This window comes from Larus michahellis, chromosome 16, assembly GCF_964199755.1.
Source record: "Larus michahellis chromosome 16, bLarMic1.1, whole genome shotgun sequence".
Taxonomy (NCBI): Eukaryota; Metazoa; Chordata; class Aves; order Charadriiformes; family Laridae; genus Larus; species Larus michahellis.
Genome location: NC_133911.1, coordinates 4,168,095 through 4,192,267, shown reverse-complemented (window position 1 = coordinate 4,192,267; position 24,173 = coordinate 4,168,095). Strand labels below are relative to the sequence as shown.

The following is a 24,173-nucleotide window of genomic DNA, read 5'->3' as shown; positions in this document are numbered from 1 at the left end:
GAAGCATAAAGGGAAGGGCATGGTCTGCAGAGGGAGCGGGGGGAGCCTGGCTGTCCCTGCGTGCTGGAGCTGGCTCCAAAGGATGCGGGCATTTGTGAAATGCCAGAGCTGTACAGGGATGTCTCCATGCGGCCAGCTCTGGGGAGAGGCGGGATAACGGACAAAACCAACAGCCCACACAGATGGACCAGGCAAGTGTGGTGCCTCCCCGGTGCAAATGGCACTTCTGCTTATAAAGCCTCATCTGAAAGACTCGCAAGGGGCAACGGTGTAAGTGTTTGGTCTTTCCCAAGAGGGGGATGAGCCGGTCTGCCCGTGCTGGAGTCTGAAACCTGCCTCCTCCAGGACGCAGCGGCTGTTGGGATCTGAGGCAGTGCCGCCCCTCAAAGTGGCCCCCAAATGGCTGGAGGGGACAGAGTCCTGGCAGACCCGGGAAGAAAGGGAGGACTGTGCGGTGGCTGATTTGCATGTGTAAACATGCACACAGGAGGATGCAAATGTCCTCGCTTCCCTTCTGGGATTTTTTTTTTTTTTCTTTATTCCAAGCCTTTGGCCTTAGCCCGCGTGTGCTGGGATTGCCAGGGGAGCATGGCTCTGACGCCCTACCCGAGGAGGGGTGCGGAGCAAGCCAGGGGGGCAGAGGGATGCTGCTGGACCAGCATCAGCATGGCAGTGCCCTGGTCAAGGCATTGGGTAGGAGTTTGGCACCTTTGTTCCAGGGCGGAAGGATGCAGGACCAGGCCAAGCTGGCCACCTGGTGACCAAGTGAAGGAGAGAGCCAGGGCACTCTGCTCGTTTTTTTTGGGAAGGTCTTGGCTTCTTTTGTGATGCTCCAGAAATTCCCAGGGGACTGCAGTAGCTGGGGAGGGTACTGGAAATGGGGCAGCAGTGGCAGGGATTGAGCTTGCCTTTTGAGGGAAAAATACTGGGTTGGAGGCGGGGGGGGGGCGGGGGGGACTCCGTGTGCGCTGAGGTTAGGGGTCTCCGTCCAGTTGCCAGGACTTGCTCAGCCATGTCTCCTCCCTGGTGAAGGGAGCGGTGTTGTGGCACGTCCCAGGAGGCAGCCGGGTGGCCTCTGGTGCTGGCTGAGGAGCCCTTTTCCGCCTGGCTCCTCAGCACTGTGCCTGGCAGAGGGCTTTGCTTGTTGGGGGGCTTTGGAGATGGGTTCCTAGCAGGGATCTGCTTGGGAGAGGCGGCTTGGTGGAGTGTTTCCCGCTGAGCACTCATGGCGCTTGGGCTCTCGGGGGCTCTTCGCAGCCCCTGCGTGTGTCGGGAGGAGGATGGCTCCCGGGGTGCGTGCCGACCTGCCTTACTGCTCGGACGTGAGGCCATCAGGCACCCTGCTGGCATGGGCTCTCCTCCCGGCAGGGTGGTTAGGATGCAGCCCGTGCCTCGCAGCAAGCTGGGATCATGTTCTGCGAGTCCTCGGGGAGGGGAGGGAGCGATGCAGGTTTAAAGAGGAGCAATGTCTGGGACGTGACTTGGATTTCTTTCTTCCCTTCTCCCACTTTCTTCTTCCCTGTGCTGCTCTTGGCAAGTTGTACCTGAGGTGCTGGGACGCCCGGGATGCTCCCAGCCCACGTCTCTAGCAGAGGAGCAGCGTGGCTTTGTGGTGCGGCCGTAGGGCAGCTTGCGCCAATCCCACCAGGAGACCCTGCAACCTGCTGACTCGTGGTGCCCGAGATGCCCCGCTAAAGGACCACCCAGTCTCCTCTGCATCTCCCCGCCGGAGGGGGAGAGTGGGTGGATTCGGTTTGGTGTTTGTGTCCCTCGGGCTCCAGGTGAATTGGTGAGGTGAGGGAGGGAGGGGCAGCACGGCAAGAGCAGGCTGGGGCTGGGAGATGGGGATACGTGCCGCCAGCGAGGGTTATTCTCCCGTCTCAAGTTGTTGTTGCCTTTTGGAGGAGTGTGTGGTGGGAATGCTGCTGCCCGCCCATCTGGACACCCCCCAGGATGTCCCTGCAGCCGGAGGCGCTGGCAGACCAGCTGCCTCTCACGGAGACACGGCACCCAGACATCCCAGTGGGAGAGGCGAGCGCTGCCGAGCCATGGGGCGACGCCACGGCCTGGGTCTGCGTGGTGGCCGCCAGCAGTGGCCGTGGGGAAGCTCTGCTTCCCCCCCGGCTGCGGCAGCTGCCCGGTTGGTGCTGAGCAGGGGGAGACAGGAGGAACTTAAAGCAGCTTCTCTGCAGGGAGCTTCCCAGTTAGACCACAGCGGGGTTGCCCGCTGCCACATCTCCAGAGTGCTCATCTCGCCCTACGAGCACGGGGACGGGTGTTTGAGGACTCCTTCCTTGCCTTGCTTATGCCACAGCAGGGTACAGACAGCCCCTCCGCAGCGCCTGGGGGACAGAGGAAGCCGCAAGATCCTCCTGTCCCATGGCTTGGATGATAAACCAACCTCCGAAACTGTGTACAGTCAGCCCAGGCTCGTGTTTGCATATCTCTGTAACCAGAGGGCCTTCCTCTCACAGGGTTTTGTTCATAGTTTCCAGAACTGCTTTCTTCCTCCATGGTGAGGAAGATCTCAGCCTGTTTGCGAAGGGCCGTGGTGCCTTAGAAATGGGGCGGCAGACCACGGTGCTCTAGATGCGTTGTACCGTGGGCAGGGCAACAGCTTGCCGGGGAGCTGTGGCTTTTGCCAGGGATGCCGTCTCACCAGAGACGGGGCTTCAGCCTGGAGAGATGCCGTGGGGAGCAAGTTATGGAGTGGAGGTTCTGGCAGCCTGGGCTTGTCTTGTGGGCACCAGATATCGAGATATCGCTGCCTTTGGGAGTGCTCGGGCTGTAGCAGGGCTCTTTGCTCTCGCCCTGTTGCTGGACCTTCACTTAAGAAATCTGGCTCTTGGCCCTGACCTCCTTCTAGCTTTCAGCCCAGCTCTGCTCTTGGCAGCTTTCCTTGTCCTTGCTGGCAGCATCCTGCCCAAGGAAAGTGGTGACCAGAGACTTCTGGCTTCCCAAGGGCAGGAATACCCGGGTAGGGAAGGAAGGGAGCAGCACAGCTTGATGGTGCATCTGTGTCCCAGCACCTCTTTTCTCCCTTGGTCCAGCTGGGATCCGGGGCACGCAGTGGGTTCCTGGTCCTGCTGCCCGGGTATTTGTGTTGGGGCTACCCAGGGCGTGCTGGGGCATGCAGGTGTGCCTCCCTCCCTCTGGAATAAACGTCCTAGGAAATAATAACTAGGGGCTGCTCCTGCTCTTTGCCTGGCTCTGTGGCTCTCCCTGGGGGTCTCGGGAGCGATGCTGGGGAAGGCGTGAGGACTTTCTCCGCCTCTCAGCATCTCGAGTGGGCGAATGGGCTGGCCGGGCGGGGAGAGGGGCTTCCACCCCCCCACATCCCCCCCTCCATACCCCCCCCATCGCCCCCGGGGAAGCCGGGGCAGCGCGACCCCGCCGCCTCCTGCTCTTTGTCTTCAACCGCGCCGCCCCGTTCGCCTTCGCCTCCCCTTTGTTGGCCGTCGGAGCGCTCGGGAGGGGCTGGCTCCCCCCCCCCCCCCCCAGTTTGCCGGGGGTCGGAGCCCGCAGCCGGGGGGGGGCGGGCGTGGAGCCCCGGTGCCGGCGGAGGGAGGGAGGGAGGGAGGGAAGGGGGGGGACCCAACGCCGGCCCCCTCGGGGCAGTGGAGCGGGCGGGGAAACTTGAGGGCGTGGGGCGGGCGCTGGGGCTCGGGCTTCTTTCCTCCTTGGCTCCCTTGTCTGGTGCTGCGTGGCCCTTTCATCGCGCGTGGGGCCATCCTCGGGCGCTGGAATTCAGGTCTCCGAGCTCGCTCTGCACCCCCACCCACCCACCCACCCACCCAGGGCGGCTGCCGCTCCCGTCGCTATCACCATCACTATCACCATCGCTATCACGCTTCTCCATGCCGGGCTCCGCCGGGAGCTGGAACCTCTCCGGGAAGGACTGGCATGTCACAGCGGCGTAAGGAGGGGACCTGGCCTGTCCCGGCCGTGGTGGCAACGGTCCCCGCGCTGGGCAGCGTTGCTCTCCGCCGGCGAGGTTTACGAGGCGGCAGCCTGCCGAGGAGGAGAAGCCGGGCTGCCGTCCCTTCTTGCTCACCGGAGGGTTTGGTGGGTACCGGAGAGCTGGCTCCCGGTTTGCCGAAGGAGGGGCGACGGCGGCGGAACGCTGTGCATCAGCTGCCCTGGAGAAAAGCGGAGGCGAGCGGGGATGGATGTGCGGCGGCTGTGAAAGGAGCCCCGGCGTGGAAGGGGGAGCGCCTGCCTTCACCCGGGGGGTGGGATAACTGAGCGGCACCCTTGGGCTGCTCCCGGCTGCGAGGAGCTGCCCCGGAGGGTCAGAAGCCGCTGAGTGTGGAATTGCCTGCCCCGGAGGAGACGTGTGGACAGCGGAGGAAGCTCAGCGTTGCTGGAGCAAGGGTGGTGCGGAGCCTGAACGGGGAGCTGAGAGGCAGCCGCACGCTGCCGGGGTGGCGAGACCTTCCCTCCCATCCCTGCCAAGAGGATACGGATGTTGCCGAGGCTCCGAGGGGTCCCATGCCGGCACCCCTCACGCCGTCTCTGTCCCAGCCCTGCTCTCGGGAGCCAGCGCATGTTGGTGCCGGTGCTGTTCCCGCACTGGTAGCGGCTTCTTCCCATCCCGGTGGGCTTGGCCGCAGAACTTGAGCTCCCAGCACTTTCGCCTGGGGTTGTTTAGTTTGCTTTCTGCGGGCAGGTGTGGATTTGAGACCTCCCGGGCTGGAAGAGGGATTGCTGAGCACAGGACCGCGGGTGTCTTTTTGGAGCGGGCTTGGACCTGACCCCTCGGCTGTGCCTCTGAGATGGCAGATGTGGGGACAAACTCTTGCTCCTGAAGGTGCTCCTGGCCCGCCCTGCCCTCCTGTGAGCAGGGGATGGGAACCTCTGGGAAAACTTAAATCCTGTGGCTATCGAAGACGACCGGGGAGGGGGGGGAAGAAGGATCCATGTGAGCCTTGTGGCTGCTCTGCCTTGGATGGGTTGGTGGCGGGTTGAGCTTTGGCCTGCAGTGTGACGGCCGAGCATGACGGCTTGCCAGTACCCCATGGCGCCGGGGGCCTTGGAGCGGGACCGGATGTACCAGCACAAGGTCTCCTTGGTGGTGCGGTATTTCATGATCCCGTGCAACATCTGCCTCATCCTCCTGGCCACCTCGACGCTGGGATTTGCCGTCCTGCTCTTCCTCAACAACTGTAGGTGTCCCTGGGCGCGTGGGAGGAGCAGGGGAGGGAGAGGCAGGGGTTAGGTCAGACGACGTACGGGGGCTCCGGCGTGGGGACAGCCCTCCCAACGCTGCCAGCCTTAGCTTGGGTTTCATTCTGCTCCCAGGCGCTCATCGCGTGCCTTCTGCTGTCTGGGGAGAAGCTGGGGAGGCGACAGCTTTTTTCCCTGCCCCACTTTTCCCTGAGATGGTGCTGGCCCAGAACAGCAGAGCTGCGAAGGCGGGTGTGCGTGGGCTCCAGCTCCCCACCGTGCACGGTGCGCTCGTGCTCGCAGCTGCGCCAGCACCCTCTGTGCCCCGTATCCCGTTCCCCTCCCGAAACGCTGCGTCTCCCAACCTGCTCCTTGAGGTCTGAGCGTGGGTGATGTTCCTGGGTGGTGGTGGGAGAATGCAGTCAGTCTTTTTGCGAGATGGGGATCTCAGCAGGGCTGTTTTGGGGGGTGAGGGGCAGAAGATGGGCTCCTGTGAGTCCTGCCCTGGCCAGGGGCTTCTGCTGCTCCCTTGTTAGGAGCTGCTGAACCCCCGTGTCCCCGTCACTATAGGTGATGGGTGGGAGATGCGTCTCTTAGGCTGGTCCAGGGTCCCTGCTTTCTATACCCTCTCCCGCTGTGAAGAATCAGCGGAGGGCTGGGCAAGAGGGAGTTTTCCCTGAGCTTAGGCTGTTGGTCTGGTCCCTGGGGTGGCTGCGTAGATCGCACGCTTGGGTGTGGGCACATCCACGTATCGCCGGCTGCTCTGGGCTCTCTTGCCTCATCCTTGCCCAGGTGCTCACCCTCCCAACGCCTGGCTTGCTCTAGGCACAGCCCGTGGAGGAGGACTCCATCGTGCAGCGGTGTCTTTGACCTCCTGGATGCTGGCAGGTGTCAAACACCAGCTGTGAGAAAAACCTTTAGAGGGCAGGCAAATCCTCCAGCCTAGCTTTGGGATGGGCTGTTTCCCATGGTGTGTGTGTGGGGGGGTGTGGTTAGGAAAAAGCTGTGTAAAACCGTAAAATACACGAATGCATTTAAAAAGCAGCGGCAGGAGCAGCGCCCAGGAGATGGGAGGGAAAGAGCTTGGCCAGTAAGGAGCGGTGTGTCCTCTGCCACAGCCTGGCTTTGCTGCCCCTGGGCACGTCACTTAATAGAGAGCAGAGCACAGCTTGACGCTGACTTTCGGGTGTTTCCCACCCAGAATGGCAGGCTCTGTGGAGCCAACCTGCTTGAGTGGAACTCTTCTTGTCCCCCCCGCCCCCGCTTAATCAGAGGTTACCCAAATGTAGTGGGCTGGCTGGTGGCAAGGCTGTGCCACCTTGTTCTGGGTCATGTCCGTATGGGAGGTTTCATCTTCTGCTGGCCCCCCGCCCCACACCCCTTACTCCCACCGATACCTTCTCGCCTTGGAGCCTGCAGCGTTCCCTGCTGCTGTCCTGCTCAACCCAAATGACTTGGTGAGACAGTGCCCAGGTCGGGCGCGTGCGCGTGTGAGAGGGGTACGCGGCCCCCGTGAAATGGCACGCAAGGGGCTGAGGCAAGCCCCAGCCCTGCCAGGCAGAAGAGGGCTGCTGCCAGATCCCAAGCCGGAGATGCTCCATCGATACAAGGGGGTGAGCTCCTGGCTCCTGTTCCTGCTGCTCCCTTCTGGCTCGAGGACCTCCCGGGCGCTCGCTGGGTGCCTGTTTGTGCAGGGCATGTGTGCTGAAGGAATTAAATGCTGTCCCGAAAACTGCTGGGGAGCTGCGGACAGAGGTCTGGGGGGGGAAGAGGGGGGAGAGCTTGCAAAAGGGAACTGCTAATAGCCCTGTGTTTTTTGTTTCTTTGCAGACAAGCCCAATAGTTATTTTACCCAGACGCCGCCGACGCCGCGAGATGGTAAGTACACCGTCGCTTGGGTCTTGTGCTCGGGATGCACTTGAGAGCAAATGGCTCGAGCCTCTCGTGCTCCCTGCAGCTGATGCTGGATGCGCTCCTGACCCAGTGATCTATTTTGCCGCTGACTGGCGGCTCTCGGTGCCCGGGGCAGTCCTGCAGCTCACTCGTGCCCTCTCCCCTGCCCTGGGGATGCAGGGATGCCCTCCGGAGTGAGGAGGGAGGGCAGAGCCACTCTCCCTGTTGCTCTCTGGGAGGCACATAAGCCCTTTAACAGCAGAGGATTTCCTGGGTGGCTGTGGTGGAGGTGGGGAAGGGCTGGGAAGGGAGATGGGATCTTCCATGTGCTCCAGCGGTTTGCAGAGCTTTACTGGTTCATCTGCTGATGCCATGGAAGGGAAGGGACTGGAGAAAGGGACCTTAATCTTTAAAAGCAGCAGTGTCGAATCCAGCGGCTATTCTATGTTTGCCACCTGAGTGTCTTCCTGGATGTTGGCAAAAGGAGGGGGGAGGCAGAAGGAGGTGCAGAAAGGCTTTGCTGCTCTGTGAGCACAGAGGGGAAAAATAAAAAGCAAATGTCACGTGTGCCCATGGTATGTGGCAGTCTCAGGTGAGGGAAGGACCATGATGGGCTGTTAGCATGAGGAAATAGCCAGAAATGGGGTTCTGCCTCCCTTGGTCCCTCCTTTTTTTTTTCTGATGTAGCATCAGAGCAACCTAGAGGAGGACAATGAGGGAGGTGACCAGTTTCAGCTTCTGGAACCTGGAGCTGGAGACTGCATCTCGCCGTGGCCTGGGCAGCAGACGTCCCCCCTGCCCTGAGAGCAGGCGTAGGCCAAGCAGGACACTTATTCAGGGAAGTGATGGGGACGTGACGTTTTCCTGGGGCTCTCTGTGGCCTTAGCGGGTCTTGGTCTTGCTGGGAAAGGACCGGAGTGGGTTGTGCTGGCTCTCGGCAGCAGGAGGTGAAATGGGCACAAAGCAGGTAGGAATCTCTCCAGCACAAGTACGTGGGACGTGGGGTGGGCAGCTCAGGGAGAGGTGAGTTTTGAGGCTAGCAGAGGTTGCTGAGATGGTGTTGGCGCTTCATTAAATTGCTGCTTCTGCTGTGCAGCCAAAGTTGAATCATCCCAGCCCATCCAGGCTTGGATCGATAGCTGCTAATGCTATATAAATGCTACCAAAAAAATTCTGTTGGGCTGGTGCTCCAGCTGGCAAGAGGTTTTAGCCTTGTCAGCATCAAGAGTAAAATGGAAGTTGGTATTCAGCTGGACATCAGCTATCTCCACTGCCCTTGCCAAAAAGGGGGTGTAAATTCTGGGGGACTGTGACGCAGCCCTCCTTCCTCACCCATCCTTGTTTGGGTCCCGCAGGTTTCTGCTTCTGGGGTCTCCTAACAATTCCTTCCCCATCTCCAGATTTTGACCTTGCCAGTCGTGAGGCAGTATGGTGCTTTCCTCGTCCTTTTCCACAGTTATTAGTCCTTCCCTGGCGGAGCGGGTGGGACGGCACGTGGGTTTCCTATAGACTTGCATTTTCCCGGGACCTGTGGCTCACACTGATGGATTCCCTGGTGTCTGACGGGCAGTGGACTCACCAGCGCCTCGTGCCTTTTCTCTGGGCTTACTAAAGCCTTCCAGTTTCACAGACCTGTAGGAACTTTGGGTTTTGAGCTATTATCAGTCTGCTGATATCTGCTGATATCAGACTGCTATTATCAGTCATTGGCTATAAAGGCTGGTGGATGCAGGCAGGCAAGCACATGCTCAGATAATCTCATCATAGGAGCTTTGTTTTCTCTGAAAATCAGGCTTAAAATGCCCTGTTTTCTGCTGGCAGGCTGTTCAGTCACCTTCCCCAGCCTCCCTAGTTTCACGTGCACAGATAAGAACCCAGCAGAAAACAGCAGCCAATTAATAACACGTTTGTTTCTTTCTTTCTTTCCTTCTCTGATGGGGGTGGGGAAGGAGGCGGGGGAGAAACGGATGCTAGATAAAATGTGATTAATCTATAATTGGACCAGAGAAGACATCTAAAGGCAAAAATAAAAACGAACGTAGGTGTAACTCCTAGCTTAGGGCTCCAAAATATTAGCAGCCCAGCCCATCCAGATGACATACTCCAAAAGATCTCTGGTCCCCACAGGAGATGGAAAACTACCACCCTTGGTGGGCTGCCAAAGGAGGCGCCTCCTTTTGCAAGTCTAACACGGTGCAAATGGCTCGTGTTGTCTTTGGGAAGCGTTTCTGGGCAGAGGGGAGCAGGGGGAAGAGGTTCCCTCTGGGGTGAAGGTGCTGGTCCCCGCTGCTTCTGCTGCACTGGAGGGACTGGCAGCGTTCATCACCTGGGCTGGCTTGGAGACACGGTCCTGTGTATAGACAGTGCTTGAACTTGTAAACTGCTGAGATGTGGCTGAGGTTTGCTGGGTGAGGGCCATGGCTCTCCTGTCCCAGGCTTCCTCTCGAGGGTGGCTTTGGTGGGACAAGGTGTTGCGCCAGTGGGAGCTGTGCCTGGCTGTCCAACTGGGCTGTTTGGGGAGGGCTGGTTGGGGACCCTCCAGACCCACCTCCCTTCCCTTAACCAGCTGCATCTGAGAGGGACAGGCAGGGGACAGTCTCTGCCTCGCCACACCGTGTCCCTTCCCCAGGCGGTACCTGGTGGTGTGACAAAGGTGGTGGGCGAGGATTTGGTGGGTGTCAGCAAGCGGTGAGTGCTCTGGGGTAGGGGCTGTGCTCCAGCTCAAGAGTGTGACAGTGCCAGCATCGAGCACAGCCGGACCTTCAACTGCTTCTTCTCCAGCTGGGCTCCCTGAGGATTGTCACCTCTTTATCTTCTGGGCCAGATCCTCATCTTCTACCAGTCTGTAGCTCTGTGGTGAGCAGCGGGTTGCTACCAGCTGGCAGCCTGTGCCGGGAGCCAACAGATCTCTACCCACCGGTACCAGCTGAGGATCTGCAACTTGGTATTTCTATCTGGAAACCCTCCTGCTAGAAGGTTTGCTGTGGTTCTTTCCCTTTCCAAATGGTGGTGCGAAGCTGGGACAGAAATCGTCGTCTCCTCTGGCAATGTCAGACCTCAGTTTTCGTCTGAAGGAAGTGGCTTCCCACACTTTGGGCATCTCTTCTGCAAAGACCCTGTCCTGCGTGGCACAAAAGGTGCTGCAGCCACCACCGCTCCCGGGTGCCGTGGTGCTGCTGGAGGTGAAAGACTTCACCAGCCAGCGGGGAGGTGTCTGTAATTAGCGCTCGTGTGCTATTTATCTCTTCCTTTTCTTCTAATACCGATTTCAAACCTAGAAAACTCTTCAGCCACGCATCGATTTACAGCGTGGTCCCTGCTTGGTTTTGAAATAAGGCTGTTAATGCGGTTGACTCGCTGCTTGCTCCCAAATCTCCCACAGCTGGGCGGGGGCTTGTTAAGCTCTCTTAAGGTCTTGAGCCTGGCTTTCTTCAACGCGGTGCTCCAGGAAGGCTCTTGCCTTTTCCCCACCTGAGGGACTGGCCCGCGGCATCATCCAAGCTGGCTAATTCTTCTCCTTTCTCCTCAGCGGGAGGCAGGAGCCTGGGGAGTGTCTGCGTGGGGAGGTGGGGAGGGGGCGGCTGTTGGCTCAGCTGCAGCCCCCCCCGCCCAGGGCAGCAGCGCTCTGGCAGCTGCGGTGCGGGGGGCAAACGGGGTGGGCCGAGCCTTCCCCGCATCCCCTGGGGGGGAAAGAAATGATGGTGGTGGTGGTGGGGGGAGGATTTGGAGGGTACCTCCTCCCTTCTCCTTGTTCTCGCAGCCTCTGTGATGGGAGGTTTGGTTTCTGTTTGTTTGCAGCATCCCTCGTGCGGGGGGCGAGGTTGGTTTTGCTGTTTGCTCTGGGGAGGGCGAGGAGAACAATGAGCCCTCTCGGAGCCGGCAAGGGCTGGGCTGGCTGCTCAGGTGGATCAATAGGATGAGACATGGGGCTCTCGGGGTCCGCTCCCTGTCATCCCTCTCTTCTTGCCACCCTCATCCTCCCCTCCGGGCGCTCCGCAGGGGTGCGGGAAGCCTTCTCGGCTGGGGTACTTGTCAGCGAGGTCCACGTGGAGCACGATGGCACGGCCAAACAGCAGCAGCTCCAAAGAGCAGCCAGCAGGACACAAAGCTGTCCTTTTCGCGTGAGGAGAGCAGGGCTTTGCCTCGCTGGTGGCAGTTTTGGCTCTCACCGTGCCTGCACGCACACTGCCCTCCCGTTCCTGGTGCAGGTTAATCTCCTCCTGTTCCCTGGGGCCAAAAGCAGAGCAACGCTGGGTAAACTGAGGCTAGGGCCTCCTTGGCAGGGTCCGGGCAGTGCCTTCCACCCGTGATGCTATCACCAGTTTGGGTTTCTTGCTGGTCCCAGCAGCTTTCTGGAGTGCATCCTAATCTCAGAGCTCCATCTTGCTCCAGCCTGTCTCGAGCAAGCATCCCTCATGGAGGGGGAGAGTCGGGATAGCTCACTAGGGTGGGGGGAAACAGCCCTTTCGCTGGCATCTGTGTGCCTTTGCAGATGTGTTAATGGCACCAGCCAGCTGTGGGTCCTGTCTCCGCTGGGTTTGGAAACATCCGAGAAGGCTGAGAGGGCTGGACACCCATTTCCTTTTGGGAAGCGTGGATAGAGGGATGCTGGCCCAACCCGTTGCGCCAGGCCGAGGGAGCAGCGCTAAACGCTTTATTTATGGCCGCGTAAAAGCAGCGTTGATGCACGAGATGAGGACATCTGAGAAATTAAATATTGGAAAAACGCTTTCTTGTGCCTGGCAGCCCCATAAATACAGGGTTTGCAGCACTGGGCCGGGCGTGGTGTTGGGCAGAGAAAACGCTGGTGCAGGTGGCTTTTCACGTCCGCCTAGGAAATCAGTTAGCGGATTAATCCGCTGATGCTCTTAGTCCGGTGCGTTGTCTTTCACCTGCCTGCTGGATGCCCTCTCTTCAGCACCCTGTTATGGCTTTGTCTCATCAGGTCCAGCTCCCTTTTTCCTCCAGTGCCTCCGTCTCCAGCCAGCGTCCCTTCTCCATGGATTGAGAGACAGCCACCTGCAGCATTGTGACGACTGGTTCCCCGCATCCTTGCTGGTGGCCGTCTCTGCCTTCCTTGGGCGCAAACGGTGTTGCACGTTACGGAGCATCTGATCTGTGCCGGGGGGGTGTTAGGAAATACTCCCCACCCGTAGATGACTCGATAAATTTGGGCAGATTGGGTGTTACCTTGGCTGTGCTGGGGCAGCAAGGGAGCCTGGAGGCTGCGTGTGCCTTGCCGCCCCGCAAAGGGGACCGTTCTGCATGGGTGGTGTTGGGAAGTGGCGTTTCACGACCTCTCCGCTCTCTTCCAGCCCTCTCTCTGGGTGCGTTGGCAACTGAGGAGGGGATGCACGGGGAGGGGATGCCCGGGCACGGGGAGGTGATGTGTGGGGAGATGCTTTACTGGGCTACGGTGCCCTTCAACACAGAGCACTGCCTGGTCCTGCTCGTGCTCCTGCTGTTTGAGAACTTCACCAGGAAAAGATTCCTTTTATTTGATCGGTTTTAATTAACATCCCATAATTCTGATTATGGAAGGATTATGGAAGCTATCCCAGCTTCCTCTGGCCGGTAACCTATTGGCACGGATGTAATGAGGAGGAAAGAATTGTCTTGGGCTTAGAAGTCACGTGGGGGGCTTACCTCCCTGGCCCGGGGACTCGTGCTGCCCGCGGCCGTCCCGCAGCCCTGAAATTAAACCTCGCAGCACGATGGCAGCGAGAGGGCCGGGGAGACGTGTGCTGGCGTACCCTCCTCCCACTGCCAAATCCACGCTGAGCCCTTCCTTCCTCCTCCAGTCCTCGTTGGAGGGAATACTGGGAGGCAGCCTTGGGTTTTTAGTGTCTCGAAGGAGCCAGGTGGCTCTCTGCACCTGCTCAGGGGGACAGGGGAGGGGACACTCGGCTGCCCTGGGAAGAGAGCCATGAAAATATAACTTAAAATAAACCACAAGCTCTTCAATTTCGTTCCCTTTGTGCGTGGCAGTACTGGAACACCCTGCTGGCTTTGGCTGCTAATCCCAGCCTATTTCTCTTTTGACACAAGCCAATATAAGACTTGGATGCCGCAAAATGAATTCACAGCGCAGAGCTTCGTGGCGGGGCTGATCTCAGTTAGTAGAAGGGGAAGGTGTTGCAGAACACGTCTTTTTTTTTTTTTTTTTTTTTTTTTTTTTTTTTTGGCTGCCCACAGATGCGTTTCGCAGCCCTTGGTCTTTTTCTGACCACCCACGCTCTCCTCCTTTCGCACCCGTGCTTTTCCCGGCCCCCGCCCTCTCCCGCACCTGCGGTTTGAAATGTCGGGAGCAGATTTGTGGCAGCAGGAGCGGGGAAAGAGACCTGCTCCGGCAGTAATCCATCTCTCTATGGCCTCGGGCTGTGGTGTCCCCTCTCCGTGTCAGCTCCCCACGTGACAAACGCTGTGGGACAACGGGGTTGACGTTAAGCTTTGCAGGTCCACAGCGGCTGCTGGGTTGCCATTGCCTCTCCTCTCTGTGTGGAGAGGTGGAACAGGCGCGTGTGGGGAAGGGATGCTCCATGGAGTGTGTTTGGGGCTGCCGCAGGACCACGGTGGCTCCATGGAGGTGCTCGCCTGCTTGATTGTGCTGCCAGTATTCCCCTCCCAAGCCCCGTTATGCTGAGGAATGACTCCTTTGCCGAGGCTACCTGCGGAGAGGCATGATGGGGAGCTGGGAAAGGTTTGTGCCCGGCCGCGTGGCACTGGGGTAGCCCAGGCAGACAGGCAGATTCTCCAGCGGCGTGAGCGGTGGAGGTGTTTCTGCGCTTCTGGCTGTGCCAGCCAGCGGCCAAGGCTGGTGTTGCTGAGCGAGGAGGGACTCGGAGCATCGGAGCATGGCGGGGAGTCTTGTTACACATCACGGAACAGGAAAAAAAGAGAAATCACTCTCCCTGCGCAAGGTGAAATTTCTATACCGAGCTTCTCAGCAGCTGCTCACTTTTAATTACATAGTGCCTGCTCCTCCTCTAAGAGGAGCTTTGCTGCAGCACGGACTGAAACATGGACCTCCTGTGCTGCCGGTACGGCACTCGCTCCCACAGCACGGGCAGGGGGCGACCCGGGATGCTCTTCTGTTTGCCTCGGGCTCCTGGGCAATTTGTGCTTCCAGGGAGAAGCCATCCGTGCCTTTGCTGGCCCAGGGGGTCCAGCGGTGAAATCACCGTGGTTCCATCTTTGGCTTCCCCTTCCTTTTTTTTTTTCTTTACTTCTATTCACATCCTATGGCAGTGAGGCAACAGGTCGGGAGCCAGGACTGGGATCTGCTTGTGGAGCGTCATCCCCGTGCGCTCGGCCCGCGGCCCAGCCTGGCTTTCCTGCCCGCTGCCGCAGCGGGAGCCGCTGTTTCCCCGCCTGGGTTTTGCACCCCGAGCACCGCGGCAGAGCGCACTACAGCCCGAGCAGCTCCGACTGCTTCAGGGTTGCTCTGGAGAGAGCAGAGATGCTAAACATAGCTCTTCAAAAGCCGAGCGGTAGATAAGGTAGCAGCAGTTATTAGACACCACTTTTGATCTCTTGAGAGCATTTTCTTCTCCATTTACAGTGAGGTTTGAGCTTTCTCCTGGGGATCAATTTATGCACTTTCATGTTACGTGGCTTAAGTGTTAGAGGAGGAGTAGATGGGAGAACTGCTAAGGTGTTGCTGTTTTCCCCTGTATCGGGGCCTCGCAAAGGTTGCCCATCCCCAAGCTTACCTCTCTCCACACCTCTCTGCCTCTCGTCTCCCAGGACTATCCTTCTGGCGTTTAGTCTCGGAGCGTTGTGACAAAGCAACAGCATTTGTCTTGCTTTGTCTTCTCTTCCCCTTGGCCGTGCCATGCTGAAGGTGGTGCGCGATACCCTTCAGAGAGAGCTAGTGCATCGCTACCAGCTCCCGCGTTAGCCCACTGCAAATACTGCCTGATGCCGAGGATTTCTTGCCAAGTGCGCGCTGGTTTTGGAGGAACGTGGCTCCAGGTCCCGGTGACACAACGGAGTCTCGCTGTTGTGTGGTGGGATGCAGCATGCAGCCAAGGGGAGGCCGGGCTTAGACCTGGGGCTTAGGGATGGAGTCGCTGCGTTTAGTACTTCATATGAAGGGCAGAGGGAGAGCAAAGCAGAGCAGGAGGTGTGAAGCTGGCTGAGATGCCAGGGCCAGGAGCAAGCTCCTCGCTAAGAGCGTGAGTAGACCTTTCAGAAAGACCTTTCAGACTTTTGCCGGTGGCCTGGGAAAGGTGGGCGAAGGACAACGTGCTGGCTTTGCTGACAGTGCAGCTGAGTGCTGGCTTTGGACCTGCTTTGGACCAGCCTTCTTTCCCTCCAGGCACCCAGAGCCTGCGGCAGCCCACCTTCCCTTGCTGAGCTTTCTAATCTCCCTGATTTGTAAACACTCCCTTTCGCAGAACGTGGCCTCCGCAGGCAGGTGGGAGCAGGTTAAAACCATCCAGGTATTTATTTTTTGTTTCCTTGCCCTTGCCTCCCTCCCTCCCTCCCTCGCGTGGGCTATGTTACAGGCTGCCGTCCCATCTGGGTGCCTTCTTTGTGTGCGCTGAGCTTTGGGGGTTTAGCTGCGGCGTGGCTCCTCGGGGCAGATTCCTGCTTTTGGCGAGGCCGGGGGGGGGGTCTGGGTGCGCTGGGGTGGGCAGGCCTGGGGGGGGGTCTGGGTGCGCTGGGGTGGGCAGGCAGGGCGTCGGGAGCCTGCAGCCGAGGCTGGCTTCTCCCTCCCATCCCTTCTGGAGCAAACTCTGGTTCCTTCTGGTTCCAAACTGCTCCTCTGTCCGATGGAGGTTGATGAATTCTTCCAGTGATCAGGAGCCACGACAGTCTGCTCAGGGCCGCTCTCGTGGGGGGAGCTCATGACAGATTAATGAGAGAGTCTTTTGAGATGATGTTTGGTTTGCAAGACTGACTTTGATGTTTTAGACCCAAGAACACAGATCCTTTCAACTCCTCCCCTCTCCGCCCTGCCCTGCCTGCCCCTGGCACCGCCATCGCCTTGCTCACTGCCATCTCTCTGCCTCCAGCACATGATTTTGCTTTTAGATCTTCCAACTGATCAACTTTTTATCTTGCTGCCCACCCTTCCTGACCCCCAATTATGGACCGTGTAGTCAGCTCTCATAGAATCATAGACTGTGTTGGGTTGGAAGGGACCTCTAAAGGCCATCTCGTCCCACCCCCCTGCAGTGAGCAGGGACATCTGTAACTAGATCAGGTCGCTCAGAGCCTCATCCAGCCTGGCCTTGAATGTCTCCAGGGATGGGGCCTCCCCCACCTCTCTGGGCAACCTGTTCCGGTGTCTCTCCTGCTCCTCCTTTGTCTGTCTTGGCCCGTACTGCCCGTGTCGCCGGTGTTATCCCTCCAGTGCTGACCCCTCTGCTGCTCGCGGGTTAGATTTCAGTCGTGGTGGCTTTTAGAAGTGAAGAGTCTTTTCAGGCAGCTGGGCTTTTAAGGATGTGGTTGGTGATGACCATGTTTTTGGGCTTCCCCTGTGACACAGGAGCACAGGGTGTGTTTGTGGGGCTGAACTACCACACCGCGGTCTTAGGAGAAGATACCTGGTTTCCCAGGTACCTGTGCAAGTAAGATCCATGGAGAGCTGAGAGCATCACAGAGGCTCCCAAACTGGATGGTGGACCATTCTTTCAGTTTGTTAAGGTCCTTCCATCCTTAGAACATGTCATCAGAATGTGCTCTTGCAGCCCAGAAAGCCAACCGCATCCTGGGCCGCATCAAAAGAAGCGTGGCCAGCAGGTCGAGGGAGGTGATTCTGCCCCTCTGCTCTGCTCTGGTGAGACCCCACCTGCAGTACTGTGTCCAGCTCTGGAGCCCTCAGCACAGGAAGGACATGGACCTGTTGGAGTGGGGCCAGAGGAGGCCAGAGAGATGATCCAAGGGCTGGAGCCCCTCTGCTGTGGGGACAGGCTGAGAGAGCTGGGGGGGTTCAGCCTGGAGAAGAGAAGGCTCCGGGGAGACCTCAGAGCCCCTTCCAGTCCCTGAAGGGGGCCTACAGGAAGGATGGGGAGGGACTCTGGATCAGGGAATGTAATGACAGGATGAGGGGTAACGGTTTTAAACTGAAAGAGGGGAGATTTAGATGAGATATGAGGAAGAAATTGTTTGCTGTGAGGGTGGTGAGCCCCTGGCCCAGGTTGCCCAGAGAAGCTGTGGCTGCCCCATCCCTGGAGGGGTTCAAGGCCAGGTTGGACGGGGCTTGGAGCAGCCTGGGCTGGTGGGAGGTGTCCCTGCCCAGGGCAGGGGGTGGCACTGGGTGATCTTTAAGGTCCCTTCCAATCTGAACTTTCTACGATTCTATGATCCAAACCAGATGGTGGACACCTGCCATTCACCATCCCTTTGGAGGTGCCAAGCGGCGTTTAGCCAGGGCTGCGGGGTGGACGCTGCCGGTGCCCGTGTCTGGCTCTCCCAGCCCCATGGCGGAAGCCTTCGAGCGGGGCAGGCGGCTTCTTCTCCCTCGCCGAGCAGGCCCTGGCTGATGCAATTAACATTGATGGCAGGGAGAGTGGGCCTGCCGAGAGGAGTAGATGTGCACAGGCGAGAGGCTGGGCTGGAGCGCCGGCCTAACCCGTCGCCATGGCAACGGGCGCCTCGCGCTCATGCAGAATTAATGCCGGCCTGAGACACACATGCGGCTCCATCCCCGGTGTTTCCCTCTGCCCTTTCGGCACAAGGGAACCCTGAAAGCAGCTCTGCCCTCCTCTTTCCGTCCTTCCCCTGCCTTTTGCACCAGAGCTGGCTTTCCATGTTGGATGGCAGCAGGGCGGGCTTGCGTAGGGTGTCGTGGTGGGGCCTTGCCCCTGCTCCAGAAGGAAGGCTTGACCTCATAGAATCATAGACTAATTTGGTTTGGAAGGGACCTCTAAAGGGCATCTAGTCCAATGGGCAGGGACATCTAGGTCATCTATTCCAACCCCCCCGCAATGAGCAGGGACATCTTCAACTAGATCAGGTTGCTCAGAGCTCCATCTAACCTGGCCTTGAATGTTTCCAGGATGGGGCATCTACCATTAGGGACTTTAGCCCCTGGCGTTTATTGCGCACACACCCTTGTCCTTTGCTGTTACGTGTGCTTGCTACTACCTCGCTTGTGCTTCTTGCCTTCTGGCTGAGGAGTTCTCCATGGCAGGTCCTCAGCGGCCGTGGGCGCTATCCATCAATTTCAGTGGCTTCGTGCCTGCTCCATGATGGTGGCTTCTCTCTAACGTAGATGTTTGCCCAGAGAAGCTGTGGCTGCCCCATCCCTGGAGGGGTTCAAGGACAGGCTGGATGGGGCTTTGAGCAGCCTGGTCTGGTGGGAGGTGTCCCTGCCCAGGGCAGGGGGCTGGAACTAGAAGATCTTCAAGGTCCTTTCCAACCCAAACCATTCTATGATTCTGTCATTTAACAGCGACTGCTCTGAGGCAGGGTTTGGGACAGGACAAGTCACTAATATGGCCCACTAGTGACCTCCCCATCCTTAGGGACCAAGTAGGGGACCGGTGGTAGGTGGGACGCAGAGGTGCACGTCAGCTCGGCGCTAGTCAGTGTGCGTTAGGGATTGAAAAGATGTATTCGAGCATCACAGCTTTTCCCCTCTGCCGCCCAGCCTAACCAGTTCCCCTTTGTATTCCCGAGCTTTAAATGGCTTTAGCAGGGGAGCACCCACCACTTGCCAGAGAGGGCGAGTTTTTTAATCCAATTTCTTTAGACTAAAAGGCAGCCGCCTTGCACATTTGGCACGGACGCCCTCATTCTTTAATTTCAGGCTCTTCCTATGGAGAAGACTAACCAGTGCCAGCGATTCAGCTACCAGTAGGTCCTCAGAGGTGCAGGTTGCCCTGACCTTCCTGGGAAGTGTCTTTCTCTCTCCATCTCCGCCTCCAGCCCTTGCTGCAGGGATTCATGGTGCCGTCTGTCTGGAGCACGGCAGCGTGGCTGTCATGTACTGTTAGCCTTTCCTCGCTCCTACCTCTTTCCCATCACTGGAGACACTTTAAGCCATGAAAGCAGGTACATCCCACCCTCTATCTCCCACCCACGAGCTGTAATCAAGTTTCCGGCTGTGCTTTACTGATTGTTTTCCTCGGCCTGTTTGGAGAAGGGACGGACCCCCCTGGGAACTGGAGCGGGTCCAGGCTGGGCGAATGCGCGTTCCGCCTTCAGCAGGCAGGTCTGGGGAGGGGGGGACTTGCCAGAAATCACCTGCGCGTTTTCCCAGCGTCCCCCTCCTCTGTGGGGGTTCAGGGCCCTCCTCCTCCTCCTCTTCCTCCTCCTCCCTTGGCAGGATTCCTGCCGAGGAGAAAGCTTCTAGGGGGAGGAACCATGTGGCCACCAGAGTCCCTCTTGGTGGCCTGGCCGGGCACTGTCAGGGGACGCGGGGCAGGCAGGCATGTGCTGCAGAGAACCTGGCAGGGTGCAATAAGTAATCAGCAAGCTGCTCCAGTAGCATTTTATATTTTTTTTTCTTTTATGTATGGTGGAAAAGAGCAATTTTGACATTACATTTATGATGATTGTTATTAAGCTGGAGAAACGTTTTAATGTGAATGCTTGGGGCTTATTAGATAGAGCTCTTCACCTCGAGATCTCAAAGCACTTGAGGAAGCCAGCTTGTTATTAAGCCCTACAAGTATATATTGAGCTATTTACCTACTGACGTCGGGGGTTTGGTGATTATTATTATCTGCGTTTTCGTTGTAAATGGGAGGACCAAGGTGCAGAACTCGGTGGGGAGGTGAAGCTGGAAGCAGAAGCTGCTCTCCACCCTCCCTGCCTGCAGCTGCCTGCCATCTCCCTGCTGCCTGTCCTCACTGCTCCGGGCCAGGAGGCTCGGAAGAAGGCTGGGATGGATTGAGAAGTTCACCTAAGAGCTCTCTTGGGAGCTTTTAGTGCAAGCTGTGGCGTAGCCGCACCTGGCAGCTGGAGAGAGGTGGAGGGTGCTGGCTCCAGGCTGGGGGGGGCAGCACATAACTCGAAGCCTTGGGTGCTGTGGTTTTTAGGATGCAGGGGGCTGACGGAGGGGCACAGTGGAAGCCGTGGGGGTAGAGAGGGTGTTGCTGAGGCACAGAGAGAGCCCTTTGCATACGTGTGTTGTCACAGGCTCTCACTTGGCAGAATAGTCTTGCCAGCTCTGGGCCAGGAGTGCTCCAGGATCATAGAATCACAGAATGGTTGGAGTTGGAAGGGACCTTAAAGACCACCCAGTGCCACCCCCCTGCCCTGGGCAGGGACACCTCCCACCAGCCCAGGTTGCTCCAAGCCCCGTCCAACCTGGCCTTGAACACCTCCAGGGATGGGGAACTATACATGTGGGTGCTGTGCAGCATCTTCATTTTGCCCAGTCTCTTGGGCCCAGCTCAAGGAGGACCTTTGCTTCAACAGCAGTCTTCTCCTGAGCTGCCTCACGCCAGCTCCCACATCTCTCTGCAGAGCGGAGCCGCATGTGGGGACCCTCAGTGGCTTCTAGCCGTTCTCGTGGTGGCTCTGGCCCTCCCTGTTGGCCACAGTGGAGCCGTCCTATTCTCAGCTGTCCTTCCAGCCGTTTTGGGCATCTGCAGGCGCTGTTGGACGTGAGGAGGTGGAGCTGGTGCCATCTGCCCTGGCAGCTACTCGTGGAGTACCAGCCACCTGTGCCCGCACAGCCTGCTCGGGGAAATGCTGAGCTGAACCTTGGCAGGGGCTTCCCTGGTAATGAAGCATCCTGCTCCCTTCCTGGTGCTAATTAGGGGCTGCCTGAGGAAGTGTCATGGATGGGGTGGGAGGCTTGGATCTGAGCCGGTGTCATTACACCTGGTGCAATGGGTAGTTACAGAATCGTAGAATAGTTAGAGTTGGAAGGGACCTTAAAGCCCAGCCAGTGCCACCCCCTGCCCTGGGCAGGGACACCTCCCACCAGCCCAGGTTGCTCCAAGCCCCGTCCAACCTGGCCTTGAACCCCTCCAGGGATGGGGCAGCCACAGCTTCTCTGGGCAACCTGGGCCAGGGGCTCACCACCCTCAGAGGAGAGAATTTCTTCCTTAATATCTATTCTAAATCTCCCCTCTTTCAGTGTGAAACCCTATGTGCTGTCTCCCCTCCCTGATCCAGCGTCCCTCCCCAGCTTTCCTGCAGGCCCACTGCAGGGGGGTCTCCCCCGAGCGGAGTAGAGGGGCAGAATCTCCCCCCTCACCCTGCCGCCCACGCTGCTGGGGATGCAGCCCAGGGTGCGGGGGGTTTCTGGGCTGCGAGCGCACATTGCCGGCTCACATCGTTCTTCTTTGTGCAGGAGTAGCTCAGTTCTGATGAATGCCAGCAGCTCTGGGCCCAGACTGCAGTGAGAAGCACTCTATAATCCTGACTCTCCTTCTTCCCACCCCAGTTTCAGCTGCCAGATATACTCCCAGAGGCTCCTCTCAGTTTGTCATCTCCTTTCCCCTTTTCTTCTCTGTGGTTCTCTGATGGAGGCATCCCACGCTGGCCTCCTGTGCATCAGTCCAGAGAAGCACTGGCGGGCTGGGGAAGGTGTTTCTGTAGGTGGCTTCTGTCACTTGGTTGCCGTGTCTGGTGGGTGCGCCTGCTCCTCTGCCTTTTGGGAGGAGTCACCCCTCTTGCCCCGGTGTTTTTTTTATGAATACCCCACTCTGCGAGCCCCCGGGCCAGGCAGGGTCTGCCTTGCAGGTGGTTGTGAGGTAAAGGGACACAGAATCACAGAAGAGTAGGGGTTGGAAGGGACCTCTGGAGATCATCTAGTCCCAGAGCAGGGTCACCCATAGCAGGTGGCACAGGAACGCGTCCAGGCAGGGTTGGAATGTCTCCAGAGATGGAGACTCCCCCCCTCTCTGGGCAGCCTGTGCCAGGGCTCTGCCACCCTCACAGCAATGAAGTTCCTCCTCGTGTTGAGATGGAACTTCCCATGGTCAAGTTTGTGCCCGTTACCCCTTGTCCTGCCGCCACAGAATCACAGAATGGTAGGGGTTGGAAGGGACCTCTGGAGAGCATCAAGCCCAGCCCCCTGCCATATCACAGTAGCATCGTTCAGTGCCCCATCTGCTCGTCTCTGGGGCAGGAGGCAGCTGGCAGGCAGGCAGAGGCCAGCCATGGCTCCAGCTCTTGCCGGGTGGGAGCTCCCCTGGCCTGTTGGGGAATGCAGCTGCGTGTTCTCCAGGCTGTGGCAGTGCCCTGACCTTCCTCCGCTCGGCGCCCTTTGGAGGAGAGGCCACGGCGCTTCAGTGTGCCCCTCACCTTCCCCAATTAGCCAGAGGACAGGAAACCCATGTTAACGATCCTTTGTGCTCTTTGCCCTGATCCAGAATCACAGAATGGCAGGGTTTGGAAGGGACCTTCAGAGATCGTCTAGTTCAACCCTGAAGGTCCAGGTGGTCACTGGAGGATGCAAGGTAGAGCCTCAGAACGTAGGATAGCTGAGCGGGAGCAAGGCTCTTGAACCCGCTCAGGTCTTTCCCTTACCCTTGATCTTTTCTAAAAGCCTTTCTTGCTTTTGCAGGCTCAGCCTGGGGCTGAGAGGAGACTGCTCTGTCCGCCCATGGAGTCACGCTGACTCCGTTGTGGTGGGAAGCACAGTGCTGTGAATTATTTGTAGCAACACCTCTTGCTTTTCCCCCTCCTCTCCAGCAAGCGCGCGTTTTGTTTTTTTTATTATTATCATTGTTGTTGTTATTGTTATTTATTATCCCATTTCTGTTCCGGTGCTGCCAAGAGACATGGAGAGGCTTGGCTGGTATTCAGCGTGGTTACAATAAGCCCGAGCCCTCCCTTTTGTTCTGTGCGGCTTGCTCAAGTGTTGTATGGCTACCTCACTTTAGCTGTTTCTCTCCCTCATCTTCGGCGGCTCAGGAGGTTTGGGAAAGGTCAGCTCCTAGCTGTAGCTTTTTTCTGCTCCAGACAAGCGGAGCTCTCATTGTTTGCCAGATGCCTTGCTGCGCCTGGTCTCTGCCGCGCTGGGATGATTTAACCGGAGCCGTGCTTTGCTTTAGATCCAGCCTGCTCTCTGACCTTGCTGCGCAGCCTCGCCGTGTGCTTTGTAGACGGTTTTGAAGCGCGCAGTCCTGAACAAGCACTGAGAGATCCCACCTCCCCTCTGCGACCGGGGAACCAGCACAATAGGCTGCAGCCTCCGACATCCCAAGTGGGGGCTCCATCTGTTGAAAGCTCACGCTGACTCTGCTTCACCACTGCCTTCCAGTATCCATCCTCAGCCTCCAGCTAAGGCTGGAGATCTCTCCAGCTAAGGCTGGAGCCTAAGGCTCCAAAGCCTCCAGCTGCAGCGTTGCTGTGGATAAGGCAGGATTTGGGCTTGGTCTCAACCAAGCCCTGCACTGGCATGTCTATTGGGTGATGTAGAAGGCATGCTGGTAGGAAAACGTGTGGTCGCTATCCTGGTGATGTTGTACGGATGTCGGTAGAGGGACGGCAGGCAGAGCCCCGGTCCCTGTCTGTGCCCCTGGTCTCTGGTGCTTGTCCCAGTTGGGTGGGCAGATTCCTTGCCAGAGAACCGTCTCTGCACTCCTGTCTGCCCCCGTCTCCTCTTGAGCTCGGGAGCGTGAAGGCAAAGCTGGTCCCTTAGTTGTATCGTGGCCGGACGCAGCAGGGCGGTTCTGTCTGTAGTGGCTCTGGGAAGGCTTGGTCCGTGCCGGGTACCCTGGGACTGGGCTGATAGCCTCTTCTTTTTGCTTCTAATTTCCCAACATTTATTCCTTCCGCGTCAGTGACGGTTACGCTTCTTGCATCCTCCCAGGTAAAATTAGAGAGAGAGAAAGAGAGATCGAGGGAGATGATGGGGAAGAAGGCAGCTCCCTCTGAATTTCATCCTTTGCAGCAGAGCTTGTTGGGTTGAGTCATTTTAGCAGGTGTAATAAACCCGTTTCATCTCCTGGGTCTGGCAGGGGAATTAAGGTGTTTTGTTTTATTCTTGTTGGTGTTCTGAGCTTGCATCACCCAGCTGCATCACAGCATCGGACGGGTGAGTTTTGAAAATCATCTGCTGTGAACAAATAGGTTTCTCCACCAGTAGCACCAGCGATGATCAGAAGTGAAAGAAGCTTAAACAACCCATTTGCTTGTCACAACTTGTTTCTGGTTTGAAGCATTTTTCTTTCTCGCTTTGTCGGCTTCTCAGCCTG

The 24,173-nt window shown here is 58.1% G+C and overlaps 1 protein-coding gene across 5 annotated transcripts in view; it reads left to right on the top strand.

The window, feature by feature from the left end:
* The window catches only part of AGRN (agrin), a 132,403-nt gene that overhangs the window by 58,789 nt on the left and 49,441 nt on the right, over positions 1 to 24,173 (top strand). For 4 of the 5 annotated variants that reach the window (XM_074609567.1, XM_074609565.1, XM_074609564.1 and 1 more), the window contains one exon: positions 6,997 to 7,044. In XM_074609567.1, coding sequence (XP_074465668.1) covers positions 6,997 to 7,044 — 48 coding nt within the window. Of the gene's footprint in view, positions 1 to 3,691; positions 5,166 to 6,996; positions 7,045 to 24,173 lie in introns of those variants that run through there. The other variant, XM_074609566.1, reaches the window with a different exon arrangement.